At 41.4% G+C, this 17,398-nt stretch overlaps 4 protein-coding genes across 9 annotated transcripts in view; 2 read left to right on the top strand and 2 right to left on the bottom strand.

The window, feature by feature from the left end:
• Window positions 1-2,154, bottom strand: part of tanc2b (tetratricopeptide repeat, ankyrin repeat and coiled-coil containing 2b) — a 157,975-nt gene extending 155,821 nt beyond the window's left edge. For all 6 annotated transcript variants that reach the window (XM_030399505.1, XM_030399494.1, XM_030399497.1 and 3 more), the window contains exon 1: window positions 1,659-2,154. The gene's annotated coding sequence lies outside the window, so the exon portion shown is untranslated. The remainder of the gene's footprint in view (window positions 1-1,658) is intronic.
• Window positions 2,155-5,887: 3,733 nt separating this feature from the next.
• On the top strand, window positions 5,888-9,445 carry LOC115571717 (probable E3 ubiquitin-protein ligase MARCH10). The gene is made up of 7 exons (XM_030401266.1): window positions 5,888-6,021; window positions 7,198-7,386; window positions 7,584-8,364; window positions 8,542-8,711; window positions 8,794-8,903; window positions 8,987-9,106; window positions 9,199-9,445. The coding sequence occupies exons 2-7, from the start codon at window positions 7,248-7,250 to the stop codon at window positions 9,337-9,339; spliced, it is 1,461 nt and encodes a 486-aa protein (XP_030257126.1). The 5' UTR covers window positions 5,888-6,021; window positions 7,198-7,247; the 3' UTR covers window positions 9,340-9,445.
• cntd1 (cyclin N-terminal domain containing 1) lies at window positions 9,433-14,935 on the bottom strand. Its single transcript, XM_030401268.1, has 7 exons — window positions 14,647-14,935; window positions 12,376-12,451; window positions 12,130-12,292; window positions 11,420-11,582; window positions 11,185-11,329; window positions 9,833-9,929; window positions 9,433-9,675 (listed from the first exon to the last, which is right to left on the bottom strand). Exons 1-7 carry the CDS (start codon window positions 14,810-14,812, stop codon window positions 9,571-9,573), a joined length of 915 nt encoding a protein of 304 aa, XP_030257128.1. The 5' UTR covers window positions 14,813-14,935; the 3' UTR covers window positions 9,433-9,570.
• A 149-nt stretch (window positions 14,936-15,084) lies between these two features.
• coa3a (cytochrome C oxidase assembly factor 3a) lies at window positions 15,085-17,360 on the top strand. Its single transcript, XM_030401269.1, has 2 exons — window positions 15,085-15,413; window positions 16,754-17,360. The coding sequence occupies exons 1-2, from the start codon at window positions 15,218-15,220 to the stop codon at window positions 16,855-16,857; spliced, it is 300 nt and encodes a 99-aa protein (XP_030257129.1). The 5' UTR covers window positions 15,085-15,217; the 3' UTR covers window positions 16,858-17,360.
• Window positions 17,361-17,398: the final 38 nt, after the last annotated feature.

Raw genomic sequence — 17,398 nt, 5'->3', positions numbered from 1 at the left:
TCTCAGGTCTGTATTTGCTACAATGGTGTCGCACTCAGAAACTTTGAGAGGCACCAAATACACTTGGTCAGTAACCCAAATGCAAAATATCAATTTTGTACATAACGATGCTTTAAAAAGGGGCAATATGTAGTTTTAGACAAACAATTTAAAATCTGAATTTTAATATTTACAATATTAATGAAATAATTATACAAACTCAGAGGAAATAAAGATCCCCAGAACACTGTTCAAGCTAGGAAGGTGGCAGGGTCCGCCACATATAAACAAAGATCTGTTTGGTTTATTCAATAATGAAAACAAAGAGTTTGTTTATTTAGTTCATTTAATTGACGGGGATATAAGGGCTCAGTACAAAGAATAATGTGTAAATGGTCTTCATCATATCCAATTTTAGGCTGTAAAATAATATTTTATGAGGTCAGAGTAGATAATCATTCCGGCGGGAAAAAGAAATAATGGTGCATCACAATCGTCTGATATATCCTAGGTATGAGATATTTTTAGCTGTTTTTTTTTTTATAATCATGTTTTAAAAGGGAACTTCTGTGTTGTGCTGGAAGTCAGTTGTAGGGTTTAAGTTAGCGTTAGCAAAGGCCGGCAGTTGGTCGTTAGTTCACGAAAGTAATTGTTTGTTTTTGTTTAGTTTTTTTTTATTAAATATTCAATTTTGCAGTAGCAGACAAGTTACCAACTAACTAACCAACTTACGCCAGTCTGTGGATGTTAGCCACTGTTGGCCTCTGTTAGCAGACGAAGTCAGGTCGCTAGCTTACATTAGCGTTAGCGAATGCTGGCAGTTGGTTGTTAGTTTAGGTTAGAAACTGTTGCGCTCTATTAGCAGAGGAAGTTGGCTTTTAGTTCATGTAAGCAATTGTTTTGGGGGTTTTTTCTTCTGTTTTTTTTTTTTATTAAATATTCAACTTTGTTACCAAAGAAACTAACTGACAAACGCAGACCTGTGGATGCTAGCATCTGTTGCTGTTCTGTGAGGAAGCGGCAGTTAGTTTACGTTAGCCTGCCGTTAGTTTACGTTAGCGTTAGCAAAGGCTGGAAATCAAGCAACAAATCATACACAGGCTTGTATAGACGAACGAAAGAGATGAAAAAGGTCTAATTTTTCATTTTCTTCTCACTCACGAATGGTGAATAAAAACATGATTAACACAGGTGAACGGCTGAATTGTGACATAAAGCCCCTTTAAAATGTGCTTGGGACAGAATTGCTCATCATCACGTCCCCAGCGTCCTGACACCTTTGTGTTTTAACGACTATCACCAACAATAAACCATAAAATGTTGTAGACAAACACATAAAAATGTGCCACACAGCTGTAACATGGAAGTCATAAAATAAAAAATAATAATAAAAAAAAATGCATTACACATGTTGCAGTGCGCTTGTTATTATGTACAAAAGGAGCAGCTAAGTCTATCTCATTAAACACTACTGGGGGTGTTTATTGGCTTAGCTGGCAGGCTGGGCTTTGCCTTTGAGCAGCAGCAGCAGAGCGAACATGTTATAGGTTATAGATTGGCTGCTGCAAGAAGAGCCTGACACCTCCAACACACATATGTCATTAAATGTAAATCACATAAACTTTAAGACGCAGGTGAGAATAGAGCAGAAAGTGCTGTAAATAATAAGCATATGTTACCTTTTCTAGACTTGAACCTTTGTGTTTTTCCAGCCAGCTTTGGCATCACCTCCGCGCCTCCTCTGCTGCTCCCGCTCCGGAGCTCCGTGTCTGCTGCAGCGCTCCGTGCCGCCGCTGCTGCTGCTGCTGCTGCTGCTCCTCAATCCCGATCAGACGACCTCCTCCGCTGCTGCACGTTTCCAGCCGAGCTTGAGCCTCTGACATTAACTGCACCGAGCACAGCGGCTCCGGTCAGTCCCAAAAAAAAATGCAGAAGACGGTCACAGTAGCGACACCCATTGGGTGTACGCGGCGCGAGCTCGGGTCTGCAGCAGGTAGCAGCTCCGGGACTTGACGTCCCGCTTCACGGTCCCTCAATGTGCCGAGCGTCGGGGGGTCTACACACTCGCTGGAGGAGCCGGGAGTATGGTGCAGTCAGAGCCAGTCGGTGCCCAGTGCCACGCAGCGCCGCAACATGGAGCGCTGACCTGCCCCTCACTGCGTCAAGCCCGCTGCACCCACCGCGCGTGACACTTCCGGCGCGAACTTTCAAAATAAAACCCCGCCGGCTGCAACATTTACGATTACATTCACGTTTACAAACCCGAAAATCACCTCTTAAACACACATTAAGACAAACACAACACGTTTTTATTATTCAGTGTGGTTTTTTGGGATCATCTCTACTGTATTTCCGGTGTTAATCGGTTTATCTCTGCGCGGCTTGACGCAGCTGAAATCCCCGGAGCACATGAGCAAACATACAGTGGGGGGTCGGGAGGCAGGCTTTAATGAATTATTTATGATGAAAGAAGGCACTAATACCTAAATCATTCATAATTATTCAGAGGGAACAAGGTCGATGCCAATCAAACTTCCATCCCTCTCCCCTGCACCATGATGGCGTCTGACATTTGGACTGATAGATGGAGAAGGAGGTTGTTCTGTGTCAGACATTATCCTGACCTCCTCCTCCACCAGTCAATACAATTACAGGCCCATCAGCCAGAATTACATTCATGGCTGCCTTTGTTGTAAAATTACCTACACACAGTAGTTGGTTGTGACTTAAACTTAATTTAATATATCATAATTAATACACAGGAAAAAGTTTAAACGTCTTGAGGGAACTTTCTATTGATTGTATTTGTTGTTCTTGTTGTTAAGGCCTGTTGTAATAGTTTAAATGCCTCTATCATTAACTGCCACATTAGTGCTGATTCATAGGCCGATGGATTATTAAGTGAATGATAATGTGCTTATCTGGCATCAGCTGTAAGCTACTTAGTCTCTCATGGCGTGATTAATTCACAGCAAGTAATCAAGATATGAGCTTAAGAGGTAGAGCTGGGGAGGCGCGATATTCCAATATTTCCCAACTCGTTGTGATCGATTAATTATGCTGATAAACACCAAACTCCACAGTTGCATCAACAAGTCTCTCCTTATGTTATTATGTATTCTCTAGGCAAAAAAAAAAAAAAAAAAATGAAAGCTATGCGGTCAACAGTTTGTATTGCTATGCATAATGAAAGCATCCTCTTATCGACCTGCATACCAGTGGGCCGATGCCGATATTTCATTTTAAAGCCTTTATTGACTGATACTAACGACGTGCAGAGAATGGTGTGCATCCCTCATTGCAGTCGCCTCCATAATGTGAATTTTAATGTTTGTTTTGGGGGGATTTTTTTGTCTACACAGTTTAGCAGTGGATTACTCGGGATGTTTTAAGGGGCAGGGGCACAAGATATATGTAGCTGGGCACCAGTGAACAGAAAAAGCACCCTTGAGATCACTATATCATGTTTATCTACCATAGGAGCATCCAAGAGGGCAATTTCACCAGCAGTCCAGCAGTATAGCCTCTCCTTTTTCAGTTAGCACTGAGTAAAAATGTTCTTCACAAGCACCTCTGATTTCTCAATCTCACGAGACTAGAGAGATGCTAGTTTTTGCAATCGTTTAGGGTTCATGTACATGGTTTTTTTTTTCCCTCCCCCAGTCGTACAAGTGAGGCAAATTTATTACTTCCCCTTATACAAATTGTTTTATTTATTAGTGTTGCAACCATTGTCATTTTTTTTGTGTGTGTACTTGGATTCTCTTTGTTTCTCTCATAAACCAACTCCTCCCATGCAGCCAATCAGTGGCACCTACAAAACAAAAAGCCCTTCCTCCACCTTCAGCACCCTCTCAGCCTGCAGACTGAGCTCTCTCTCTCTTTCTCTCTATTCACACCATTTTGTCTTTTCATTGTTTCCTTTAATTTACTGAATAAATCATGTTTAGGCATCTTTATTAATAAATGAAAAACAAGGACTGAATGTGTCATAGATGCGAGGCAATACAAGTTTTTGCTAACCTGAGGAATCAAGCCTTCATTTGTCCTTTTACTCATTTTACATCAACAGTTGATAACAGTATTTTATTTTGATAAATACATTAGTACATATGGTAAGTTATACAGTAATACAGTGAAAATACAGTGACAATTCCATACAGTATAATACTGTACTTCATTTTACAGTATGCTAAAACCTACTATAGTACTTCTAGATAATTGTTGCCAGTCAGTTACTGTTAATTTGACAATAAACATGTTTCAGTGCTTTTTCCTGGTTGAGTGAAATGTGCAGAAAGAAAAGGCCTGAATGCTCAGGAGCTTCAAACGAAATGTGATGAAGGTGCTCTTCATTGGGGAACACAGACATTTTAAAAAAATGAGAAAAAACATCCAAGGCACTCTTCTGGCAAAAAGGCTAAAAAGCCTTTATGGCTGTTTCATGCTGAAATTCTTAGAAACACTAACAGTGCATGCAACCAGTGCATCAGCTAAATGTTCTGTCGTCCTACCAAATGAACCACTCCCTTTCACGTCTTTGGTAACATTATTGTATTCAGTATATGTGTAATATGTCAGGCTGAAAGATGTTCTACATTATATCCAAAGAACTGTGCGGTGCTGGAGGAAACGCTAATTAACCAGTCGTTAAAAGAGACGGTAGTCCTTAAGATCATTAAGACATGCCAGCATCACACATCTCAGCTTGATGGAGCTAAATATATGCTTCGGTTGGCAGGCATAACAAATCCACCAAAGGACATATTTGTACTTTAAAAGGTTCCCTCTCCACAAATAGTAATGAGAAATACCTGAGGGAGTCCCTGGAAACTGGCTGTGGTGCAGAGCTGCTGCTGGTGTGAGTGTGATGGACGAGGTGGTCACAGATAGCAGAGTGGTTGAGGCCCCCCAGCCTCTGGAAACACACATGCTTCCACTGGCAGTGAATCAAAAGCTGCCAGGCCTTCCTCTGTCCCTGCTTTCCTCTGTACTTCCTCCTCTGCCTGCGTATGAAGAATGAAAACAGTAAAGGTGAGTGTGCAGCTGGCTCTCCCCTGAACAGGCTGCGAGGGGAGGTGAGATTAATGTGGGCCTAACACAAGATTGTGGGGAGATCAGCAGAGTCATGGGGAGCCAGAGAGGTAACTCAATGAAGGCCGGCCCGGATCTTCTGCTAATCTAGTGGAGCTGGAGCTCCTCTGGCGCAGCTGTGTGTGTGTGACGTCAGTCAACGTCAGACTGGAGGATCACGAGTCGATGCTTTTATCAGTTTTATGTGTCTTGTGTTGCTCAGTGTTTTTAAATGTAGACAAATATAAAAGTAAAACACAGTGGTGGACTTTTTTAAGGGGAAATATTACTTCTTATATTCAGTTTAATAACACAAAATCTACTGACAAATAAATAATGACAACATTAAAGTTGGTTATACATTAATACATCAATAATTACAGTCTAATAATACAATATAGGCCTAAATGACTCTGAAATATGCCTTTCCTTTTTTTAGGTACTTTATTTGTGTATTTTGATGCTAGTACTTTGAATGCAGGACCGTCTCTTGTAAGAGTATTTCTCAGTGGTTGAAAGTAACTGAGTACATTTTCTCAAGAAAAGTATGTGATGCTGTTTTTATTTGAATGTGTTTATTATTATTATTATCATTATCAAACGAGACAGAAAAAAGAATAAAAAATAAAAAATTGTTTAACCAAGAAAATAATTTCTCTTTCAAAAGATCCTCGCACTACTTTATTTATTTACTTATACTTTAATAATTCAAATACATATTTTTGTATTCATTTTAATAAAGAGGTCGGTGATTTAAAAGGAAATAACAAATACGAAACAATAAATACGTAATACGTAACAAACAAAACGTCGCATTTAGGGTAAAAAGTTTTAAATGTCGCGTGATGTTGCGTCGCTCAGCAGGCCGACTGTCTCCATGGAAACGCGTCTTCCGGGCTAAAAACACAGTTGGGGGGATCACAGGTCAGCCTCACTTCATCCTCTCCTGCCTTCGTCTTTGACATCGAGGTGAGTCATATAATGAATAACCACAGTTATTATCATGTCTGACACTGGGTGAACGGATGTTACACAAAAAATAATGATTCAAAATGTAGTTTTCATCAGAAGACCGTTAATTATTGTACAGTTTAAACCTCTCTCTACAGGTCGACAAAGTGTTTTCAACGCTAATTAATCTAAATTTAAATGCGCCTTAATTTTAATTTTCAAAGTTTATTTTCCTCAAAGGTTTTTGTAATTTGGCTGAAGACATGATGACTAAAGATATTTTGGTTGGAAAGAAAACAAAACAATGTTTACTCGCATAACAACCTGTGCGTGACTGTGACGTCACCCTGACGTTGTGGCTTCAGAGCAGCAGCCGATCACTCACAGTCACTTCACCTGATGCACCTGTTCCTGCTGAGGTCTGGCTTTCTCCAGGATTATTTCACACCTGATGGTATCTGAGCCTGCACATGTTCTTCCTCACTAGCGGGCCGGCCATCTGTTGGGTTTCAGCGTTGTACCCCAGAACCGGGAGCGACAGGGCGATGAAAACCTCAGCATCACCGAGTATATTTGGGGTGTGAAAGTAGCAACAAAAATTCTTCCATGCCACCCATTATCTGTCAGAATCAGGATTAAAAGACAGGAGAAGGAGAAGGTAGACAGGTGTAGCAGGCTTGACGGAACTTCATCGTGTAGTTTGGTTGGGTTTAGGCAAGAAAAATACTCAGTTAGGTTTAGGAGAACTTTATTATGTGGGTTTAAATTGTACAGCTGTCAATGGTGAGAGACAAATACATTACTGATCTGGTTTTAATTGTCCCATGAATCACAAGTATGATGTTTGCAAATTAAAAACAGACTTTTTTAAATCAATAAAGTTGCTGTTTGTTGCAACATATGAATACATTTTGAGTAAAACCACTCAGTGAATGTCACAAACGCCAAGATGGCAAAAAAAAAAACCAGCGACATTGGTTCTGGATTTTGGCGACAATTAAACAAAATTTCACCCAACTTTGAGTAGATAGTGACTGAATTCTCATGTTTTGGCGCATTGTTCCTTTAAACCATATATAGAACTATGAATGACTCCAGCTGTGGGATATACTTAGTTTGTTACCACAGTTTAATTAAAGCAGCATCCAACAGACCTTGTAACAGCTTTCCACCACTTTGTCTTTACACTCTCAGACCTCGTTTGTTGCCACCTGCAGTTGTTTCGCTGCAGCTCTGGGGGGAAAATGCTTCGTCTGAGCCGAGGGTATAAAGGCTCGGTGTCCTGCCCTCCAGCTCTCTCCAGTGCAACCCAGAGCATGACCGCGGAGCTGGCAATGACTTCAAAGATTCCCCACAGAGGATCGGCCCCCCTGGCACCCAGATGTAAGTTTTCTCGCTGCAGGTTGTGGCAGGATGCAAACTGGCCAGGTTTCCTCACTATGTTTTAAACCCATTGATTTTTTTTTTTTATTTTAGCTTCTATGAGATTTCACAAACTCCACTGTTATTTGATATCTGCTGTGTTTTTATTGCAAGCCAATATGTTTGATTTTCTTTTGGCATCTTTTTCTTTGTCCAAGGCAATAAGCTGCTCCCTGCCCAGTATCATAACAAGCACAGGTCTGAGCATGTGAGGGACGGAGTATTAACTGGATCCACCCAGGGGGAAGCCAGCGAGCGAGCACAAAGCCGAGACATCCTGAAGAGCAGGGACAAGACGAAACACCTTTGCAGCAAAACAAACACAGAGGAGATCACAGACTCCGAGCGTCCCTCCACTGCTGAGACTCTGGACGACTTCCTGGGAGGTGCCACCACAGTCCCATATCTGTCCACGGTTGATACACCCTCCAGTGAATCTGAAGCGGAGGAGGAAGATGATGACTTACTGGACTCCTGGCGGGACACATGCGGGGAATATAAGGACGTTTCTCAGTCGACATCAGCCCCTGCTGTCCTCTGCCACAGCCCTTTGAGCCCAGAGTCTCCCCCTGCACAGTCGAGTACATCAGCATTTTCACATGAAGGAAATGTGAACACTGATGGATGCAGTCTCCACACAACGCGCCATCATCTCCATGAGCTTCAAAGCAGCTGGCGAATGTCCCAGACGAGCCTGGTCTCTTCACCCACGACCAGCTCCCGGCAGGAGGACGCCGCCGCTCAGATAGGAACCAGTACCACTGACACACAGCAGTCTGCCACTGAGGCCTGTGGTCCCAGTACATCCAGACAGATAGATAATCTGAATGTGGATGATACCAGATACAGTCAAGGATGTCCAGCAGCCCGGGGAGGAGCCACTGCTGCCCAGTACACAACAGATAGCAGCGAACAGATTGCATGCAGAAGCAGAGAGAGGTGATCACACAGATAGCAACTAGGCTGCACAATTAACTGAAATCAGAAAATGGTCCAGATCCAAATCAAAGAAGCTGAAGTTATTGAGTTATGATTTTGAAGCCAAGAACCAGCATTAAAAATATCTATCATATAAGATTAAAGAAGTTGAATTTTGTCATCTCCTTCTCTCTGTAGGTCATTAGCCGGGTCGTCTAATGAGGAGGATGAGGACCAGTGTCGGATCTGTCACGGTGCTGAGAGTCTGCAGACGAACCCGCTGATATCACCGTGCCTGTGTTCAGGAAGTCTGAGCTTCATTCACCTCGAGTGCCTGAAGAGATGGATCCAGACAAAAATCGAGTCGGGTCAGTAGACGGCTAAAGTTGAAAAGTTCACTGCCAAACAAGAATATATTTCGTGTCTGACATGCCGTTTCCTCTCTCGCAGGGTCAGAGCCCTGTGTTGTCAAAAGGTGTGAAATTTGTATGGCGGGGCTAACGCTAGACCTCGACACATTTGACCTGGAGGATTACTGCAGAAGACACAGATGGCAACAGGTACAAAAAAAAAAGAAAAACACAAAGAAAGACATAACAAAAACCTGTTGCTTTTATTCATGACGGCACTTTTGTGTTTTTAGATGGGCCTCTCCCAACCCATACCTAATGCTGAAGTGTTAGCTGAACTGTCGATCTTGAGGTCCGTCCACTTCAGAGTTTTACTGCCAGCGCTGATGACATTTTACAGCCCATACCCCAGGGTAACTATCCCTTCTATGTGCCGTAACTACTTAGTACGTTTACTCGTGTAAATCTGTTTGGTTTCATGTGGTGTTATTATGTCTGTCCTCAGGTTCAGGTAGGGCGAGTACATGAGGCCTTAGCCAGGAGACTCAGAGAGTTCAGGAGCCCCTCACCAGAGCCACCAGAGCCACCAGAGTCCCCTGAGTCCCCAGAGCCACCAGAGTCCCCAGAGCCACTTGATGACACTTGATGACACTTGATGACACTTGATCCTCCGCTGTGTTTTTAACATTTTGGCTCCTGTACAACTAAACACGAGTATCAAAATAAACCAGAACGCTCCTGATTTAAGTGACCTTTTTTAGACACACGTGTTGCTTTGTTTTAATGCAATTACCTGCACCAACACCTACAGCTAGACAACTATGAACAGTGTGAGTTTAAAGCAGTATTCAGTGGATGAGAGTTATGAAGACTCAAGTTACAGAAAAGCAGGGACGTTGACAATGTGCATCAGTGTCACATGAGCGAAATCGCTGATGCTCCTCCTTGAGATTCCTGTGATGTGACTCAGTTCTCCCACCACCTGCAACGCATTAAAAACAACGCCTACGTCAACACAAACGGTTTGAATTGTGACGGATAACACACTAACATCAACTTAGATAACTTGGGTGACTTTGACATTTAAAACACAAATGCTATTGTAAAGGGAATCAGCATTAAAGCTTATAAAGCCTCACCTGGTCCCATTTTGTGACGTAGAGGACGAACGAAGCCACAGCGATGACACCAACACCAAGAAGCATGTAGTCTTCAGTCACTGTCACAAACTGCTCTCTGTTCACAGAGGGTTGATTTAGGATTAAAGCAGCTACAGCCAACATCTTATATTAACAGTAGATTCAATGTGTAACGTGAACAATGGTCGAAAGTGGATATCAGCTGACTAACTATCACCTGACTCTGTTCTCCTCTGCTCATTGTTTTGGTTTTATGGCTCAAACTTATCATCCTGCTGCACTCTCACTGCTCTCACAGTGTTGTTTCAGACCACAGCAGGTGGCCGCTGTCAGCTCAAAGCTCTAAAAACCCACCGGTCTACTACCGGCCCTGCACCAAATGGTGGACTGACAAAATAAACGACTATATGTTGAACACTGTGGAGTATTTAGGAGCCAAAATGATAGGTTTCTCCCTCAGTTTCAACAACTTAAAATTACAACAAGAAACAGTCTGTGTTTTAACACTGACGCCTTTATATGACCTACCAAAGCAAACAAGACCATTTCTATTTCTGTCATAGTTATTTTTAATGCCCGTCACCAGGTTGGATTGTGACCAAGTTGGATAAGTCATCAAATTAAAAGTATTTCTCCGGCAGAGTGCTGAGGATGAATTAAAGAGCCTCACAGCCTGAGACGCTCTTCCTTGTGACAGCTTTATATTTAGGACATTTCATGGTCTTTTTGACACCAAACTAAGGCCTATTTCACATCCATACTGCTAAAGAGAAAACAGGATGAAGGCTTTGATCGAAATTTGAGGTCCAATCACAGAATATCTTGCAAAATAAATGAATTTATCCAACTCATTGGACTCCAACTCAAGTTAGTTAACACACCACATTGTGACATGCTAGCTGGTTGTGCTACAGTAAATTCTGACCTGTTATTAGTTCCTTGTTGGTTTAACATTGCAGTTTTGTTACATTAATGATTAATGTACCTTTTCCCCCTGAAAATACATTTAAAAGTGTGAATGAAGTAATGAAACTTTCTAAAACTCTAAGACTTTTTATGGACCCGTGGAGATCGTGGTGTCTGGATGAGTAAATAGACAACTGTTTGCTAAAACAAAATCAGTTAATGCAGCATTGAGCTGCACTGACTCCTCATCTCAACGCTCACAGGGATATGCGTTCCAGGAGAGCGAGCTGTAAGAAACATGAGAAGCCAAAACAACTTCGACAGTTCCCAGCTGGCTGTAGTCTACTCAGCTGCCAATCCAGCATCTCGTCCGCTCTTTCGGTGACAGTGACCACCTGTCCCCCCTAAAACATCTAAAAAATGTGTCTTAAAAAGAAATGTAATACCTCTGTTCACTGGACGGGCTGACACATTGAGTAGTGGTGACTAACAAGGAGTCGTAGATGACATCCCTCTGCAGGCTGACGAAGTGGAGAACGTGGCGGCACAGGTGATACAGGTGCTCCACGCTGACGGACGGCTCATTATGTCCTGTAAAAGTTTTGTCACTTCTTCCCAAACACTTTTGTCACATGATAATACTTCATATAAGTGTCTCTGTGTTTAACTATCATCTCTTACCAAGCACCTCCAGGAGGATTTCCACATATATGAGTGGGTTGAGGGTGTTCAGTCCGAATTCAAGCCCTTTCAAGACCGTCAGCTCTGACTCCAGGAGAGTCTTCTTCGAAACGCTCTGGCCGAGTGAACGCAGAAAGCGTACGGCAGTGTGGTTGTCGATTATCTAGACAACATTCGGAAAATTTTAGATTATTTCATTTCTTTTCTCAGGGTATTTAAAGTCATCATGGAAATGAGCGCAGTCAATACAAGGTCGGGTGAAGTTTCATGGTCCCTGAAACATTTCTGGAGCTTCAAAGCCAAACACCATTCACCAAAACACCTGAAGTAGACGGGGACTTAAAATGTTAGAAAAACAACAGTTAAACCATGACATGGCTCCATACAGCTTGTCCAAAACCCCAAGATCCTACATGGTATAATCTTTAAGAACAGTCTTCACTGTGGCTGCTCAGCTAAAAGCATTAGCTTTTGTCTTATCTCAAGTTGATGCACAAGCCTGTAAAAATTGTCTTTTCAATTCAATTTGGAATCTCTGAGCTTCTGGAGACTGAGATCTTTTCTTCTAAGGTGTTTTTCTACATCTTAAAACATCTTCTTCAGTTGTTCAGGAGAACGCTGCAGCACTGTTTTGCTGTGAAGCTCCAGAAATGTTTTGTGGAACTTTGAAACTTCACCTGACTCTTGATCGTTGGCATCGCGGAACTTACATGACTGTGTAGAGACATTTTGCTTGCGAGTTGCACGCAGGAGAAGATGATGAGGGGGAATTTCTCCTTGACGTTGTCAAACACAGCGCCCTCATCACTTCTCTGTGGATCAGCAGCTTCACCCTGAGGCGTCAACAAACCTGTAAGGTGCTTGACCATGAACCTGAGGGAGATAATCATTCACATAAATGTCGTATTATCATTCTGGGTGTGGCAGGGAAAGGTATACGTGCTGCTCCTTCTTACCTTTGTAGTAATTCTATGGCATGGTATCCAGCGAGAGGATCGAGGCTTAGCTCTTCAGTCATCAGGAAGATGTATTCTGAGTGTCAGAAGAGAGGGGTGCAGGGCGTTAGCAAAAAAGCAGAGAACAAAGCATGAAAATCCTTTTAGAGTGGAAGCATGTTGGGACAGCGATGACAGACAAAACTCAGAGCAAACAAAATACATTTGCAGAAAGGAATTTGTACGGCGGTAAATGTGTTTGGGCAATCAAGTGACGCAACGAGAGATCTCAAGAGGTTCTGTAAATGGCATCGGAAAAATGAAATGAGAGCCGTTTCCTGTGGTGTTTTTTTGTTATTTACGGTCACTTATGAGCTTCTTGCGGTAATGCTAATTTCACATATCGGAAATAAGAAACTGTAAAACGTCTGGGAGTGTTTATCGAGATACAAATCTCCCTCTAGATGACACACATAGGGCCCAGATGGAATGACACATATTTAAAACGCTCATTTCTCCTTCTTTTTTTAAAAAAAAACTTATTATCAAGTTTTATGGGAAATAACAGCTGAGATCCGTGCAAGTAAAGAATGTAACACTGAATCACAACCATGCTGGGTTCTCAACACCGCCCACCAGCCGACACCAGCAGAACTGTATCGTGACTGGATAGTTTCTCCTTTGGCCATTCAGTTAGACAGAAAAAAATCTATTTGTAAGTTCCTTCCAGGTTAGTTGAGCAACCCGATGTTAGAGAAACAGAAAACTCTCAACTGAGACATTACTTTATTTCAATAAACCGTATTTTAGCCGTTATGTGAACGCAAAGGAAGTTTATTTAAAGACGTTAACCCTGCCTTCAATCAGCTCCTCCTCACTGACAGGCTGGGTTTTCTCTGCTGAGGTGCTGACAGCCGGAGAGACTGCGATCTTGTGGGGTCTGTATTGAGAATTGGCCTGTATAATAACAGGGCTCACGGTGTCAGGTGTATGAAAGACTTGAGACTGATGATAAGGTGCAGTGAAGCTTCAGAAACAGTTCCGTACAGCTGAGTCAGACCCACCCGCTGACAACATTATTAAAGCTATTAGAGAACGAGACAGTCTGCAGCCCCAGTGAAATAATTACAGCATGAATATACATAAGTCTGCTCATAAATGCCTTATTTAGTGGTGAATATAGAAGCAGCCTTAAAGACACAGTGTGACGTGATGTTTTAAATGAATCCTAAGCAGCAGTGTATACGTATCTAGAGAGTACAGCTATAAAGTCATTTATTAAAGTCAGAATCAGAAACACAAGAATAAAATAAACTATAAAATACTGTAAAATAATACATGCAGAGAGAGATCCAGCTAGAAAAAGAGATGTTGTGTGTATCATACAACACAACAACTACAGCAAATTATGCATATATTTACATTTTCATTTGGATTGACCAATAACGGGATCTGATATTCAGTATTTTTCTGATCATTAGACTTTTTGTTTGGTTATCAAATGAATATAGCAGAGTAAAAGTACAACATTTGCCTCCGAAATGTAGTAGAGCAGTATCATAAGTACATGATATGTTGCATACTGTGTATTTATTATTGGCCTGGTCAATTATCTATCCTATGATCCTTAAGTAATTTTCTGGTTATCGTTATCAGTTTTTATATTTGATTGCCAATAAATTAAATCAATTTAAAAATACACTACTCTGATGCAGGATGTAATATGTAATCTGCAAGGTAACTAGTAGCTAAAGTCATCAGACATATGTATTTGAGTAAAAGGTAGTGGAAGTAGAAGAATATGGAAAATACTCAAGTACAATACAAATACCTCAAACTTGTACAGTAGTTACAGAGTACAGAGTAAATCTACTTAGTTACATTCCATTCCAGACTACAGTGTAGATGATATTGAGTAATAAAAATACAAAAAAACAAGCACACTGCAAAGAGTAGTTTCTTATCTAGCAACATACTGATTTCCACAGCTGTTTGTGATAATAGGTCATTAAAAACGGTAGTTTTCTCAGGCCTGTAGATTGATTACATGAATTTCTACAGAGAAATTAAGAAAATTAGTGACAAAAAATACAAACAAATAAAATAAAATAAATGTATTGTTCTACTTAATATCAGTTGTAAAGGTGAAACCAGCTGGAAATCTGATTTTTGGAGTCTTACGTGTTTAAAAGGGGGGCAGAATTAACGTTACATAACGTTTAGCAACGTTTGTTAGCAAGCTAGCTAAAATAACAAATTATCGGTTAATATAGTAAAAGTAACGCGATTTACCAGTTAATCTCTGATCTTTGAAGTTTCCACTGCACTGAGACAAACTGGTGAGGTGGTCTTTGTTTCTTTTGTTGAGGTTAATAAGGAAATCTGTGAGCAGGTCGGAAGGAGCTTCCCGGAACTTTAAATTTATTCTCTGGCTGGGAGGAAAAAAAGTTCTCGCCATCTTTACACCTCCTAACGGTCGTGTCTAATTACACTCACAAACAGAGTCGACAGCTAGCAATGTGTTCACTTCTGTTTCAAATAAATTGTAAAAAAAAAAAAAAAAAAAAAAAAAATTAAACTTATATTTTCCGGAAGATGGCGCTGTTAACTCGGAGTTCAAGGCAGGTAAGAGCCCAACGTCTCCTACTAGGAACCATTAACAACCAAGGGGACACATTTGGATGCTGCACACTTTGGTTCCACTCGCGCGGTGCATGTTGGGCGTACACACTGCGCAGCGCAGATCTGACAACCTGTCGACGAGCTAATCACCGTACCGAGAGCCCGGCAGATGATTTAGAACACGGCCGTGAGTGTGTTTGACTGTTGCGAAACAACCTTCCATGCCCCACTGACAGCAGACATGGCCGACAAGACACCGAAGGAGTCCAAGGCTCCCTTTGCAACTAGGATAGACCCGACTAAAGAGGGTCTTTCCCAGGAACAGATCAACTTCATCCGGCAGGTCGAGCTCCAGCAGTGGCAGAAGAAAACACAGAAGCTGCGGACACGAAACGTGGTGACGGGACTCGCCATCGGAGCTCTCGTTATGGGAATCTGTATCCTTGCTGAGCGCACTAGCGTCAACACAAGGTGAACTATGTAACGCTAGCTTAGCATGCTACAGTTACATCAGGTTCATTTGAGTTAACAACAAAATACAACACATGTTGTGTTTGGCACGTTACTGTCTGTGCAGGTATTTGACTGGCTAGCAGCTGAAGCTAAAATGTTTTTAATTAAGCTAGCGTTACAATGTTTCCCATTCATTGGATGCTTACATGCCAACCAACTTCAGCTAGCAGCGATTTCCTTGTAGCTTTCACAGTTAAAGGAGGTTTGGAGTTATAACACTCAGGTTAATTGTTGTCTTTCTTTAAAACCATGGGTCATTTATTAATTAGCATCAAGCTAGCTGTCCTAGCTGTTGTTTTTGTATCGTTTGTTTATCAAAATACGATTCATTTTTCCAATGGAGTCTCTTATATATGGAAGCCCAGTTTGGCCAGGAAAAGAGAATACAAGATTATCATGATGAAAATAAAAATGTATACATGTATATTCAGGGTTAGCTGACTTATAATCTCAAAATTAAGTCCTGCTGTAAGTCATAATATATAAGATGTTAAGTAATTTTTGACTTTCTATCTTATGACATTGAGATATCAAAGGCATTATATTATTTTTATTCGGGGTCGACTGATATGCATTTTTCAGGGTCGATACTGATTATTAGAAATCAATGATATTGAGAACAGATATTCATGTGCAGTAAAAGCTGAAATATTTGTATAAAAGTACAGTTTTGAGGTACTTTACTAGTATTTCCTTTTTCTGCTACTTTATACCTCCTCTTCAATACATTAATTTGCTTAATTTCGTGACTAGTAACTGTGCAAATTCAGATTATTCAGTGCTTATATCATCAATTTAAAGACGGCTCCACTCTATTAGATGACCCAGTAAGCCGTGTCAGCAGGTGAAGCATGCACACGACCAGCCTCCTGGAAATAGCTCACCTGAATGAAAAGCAGCTGTTGTCTTTGTTGTTATAAATCTCAGCTGTGCTTTTCCAGCTTTGACAAGTCAGAATGTGCTGCAGAACGGCTCTGAGCTCAGGTGAGGAGTGTGTGTGCAGTAAATGGAAGAGAAAAAGCAAGTGAATTAGTTTTGTGTCCATGGCAACTAAATGTACCAGATAGCAAACAGGATAACATGTGGATCTTTTAATGTTTTGATAACTAATGACAACCCTGAGGTGTTCACACGGACAGCTAAATGTTTTTTCTGTCACGCTGCGTGCGTCACTCCCTCGTCATGTAATGTTCTTTTATATTTGTGTCTTCTTGCTGTTATTCTTCTCGCAAATATTTGCCTTGACCACTCGCTCGCCTGCCAGACGGCTACACGTTTTTCTCAGTCTCCCAGGAGCGGATAATGGATGAAATCGACGAGGAGGCCAAGCGTGCGAGATTGCAGGGGCCGAAGACGGGTGCCAACTGAGGCGCATGCGTCGCCCGCCTGTTGTCGGACTGTGTGTCTGTCCTGCACTTAACTGAGGAGGGACTTCTGTGGACACTGGTGCCACTGATGTATATTCCATGGCTGGTTGCTGTTCGCATGTCGGAACAGCGCTGGACTTTTTTTTTTCTTCTTGATTGTGAAGGTTAAATTGTGTGGTTCCACTGGTGACTCATAACTATATGTGTCTTGATTTTGATTAAGTTTGCCTGTCAGCGAAAAAAAGAGTAATCCGCTGACCTTAAACGCTACGCAGAAGGCCCCGACTGTAGAGTGATTACAACCCTTACCTGACAAGTTTCTAGCTCTGATGATGTGATGGAGAATATCTCAAATTTCACTCCTCTAATGATGTTAAGTCTAGAGTGGCCTTTTAACAGCAGAGTGCTGAAATGACACATGGATCAACCTGTTGAAACATATTTATGTGGATAAACGAATAGCTTGTAAAATAAAGATCTAATGTATTTGCTTTTTTAACACAACTTTGTCCGTGTGGAGCTTTTTATAACAGAAAACAAAC

The sequence above is a fragment of the Sparus aurata genome, chromosome 20, assembly GCF_900880675.1.
Source record: "Sparus aurata chromosome 20, fSpaAur1.1, whole genome shotgun sequence".
In the NCBI taxonomy this organism is placed as follows: Eukaryota; Metazoa; Chordata; class Actinopteri; order Spariformes; family Sparidae; genus Sparus; species Sparus aurata.
This window is presented reverse-complemented; position numbering and strand designations above follow the sequence as displayed.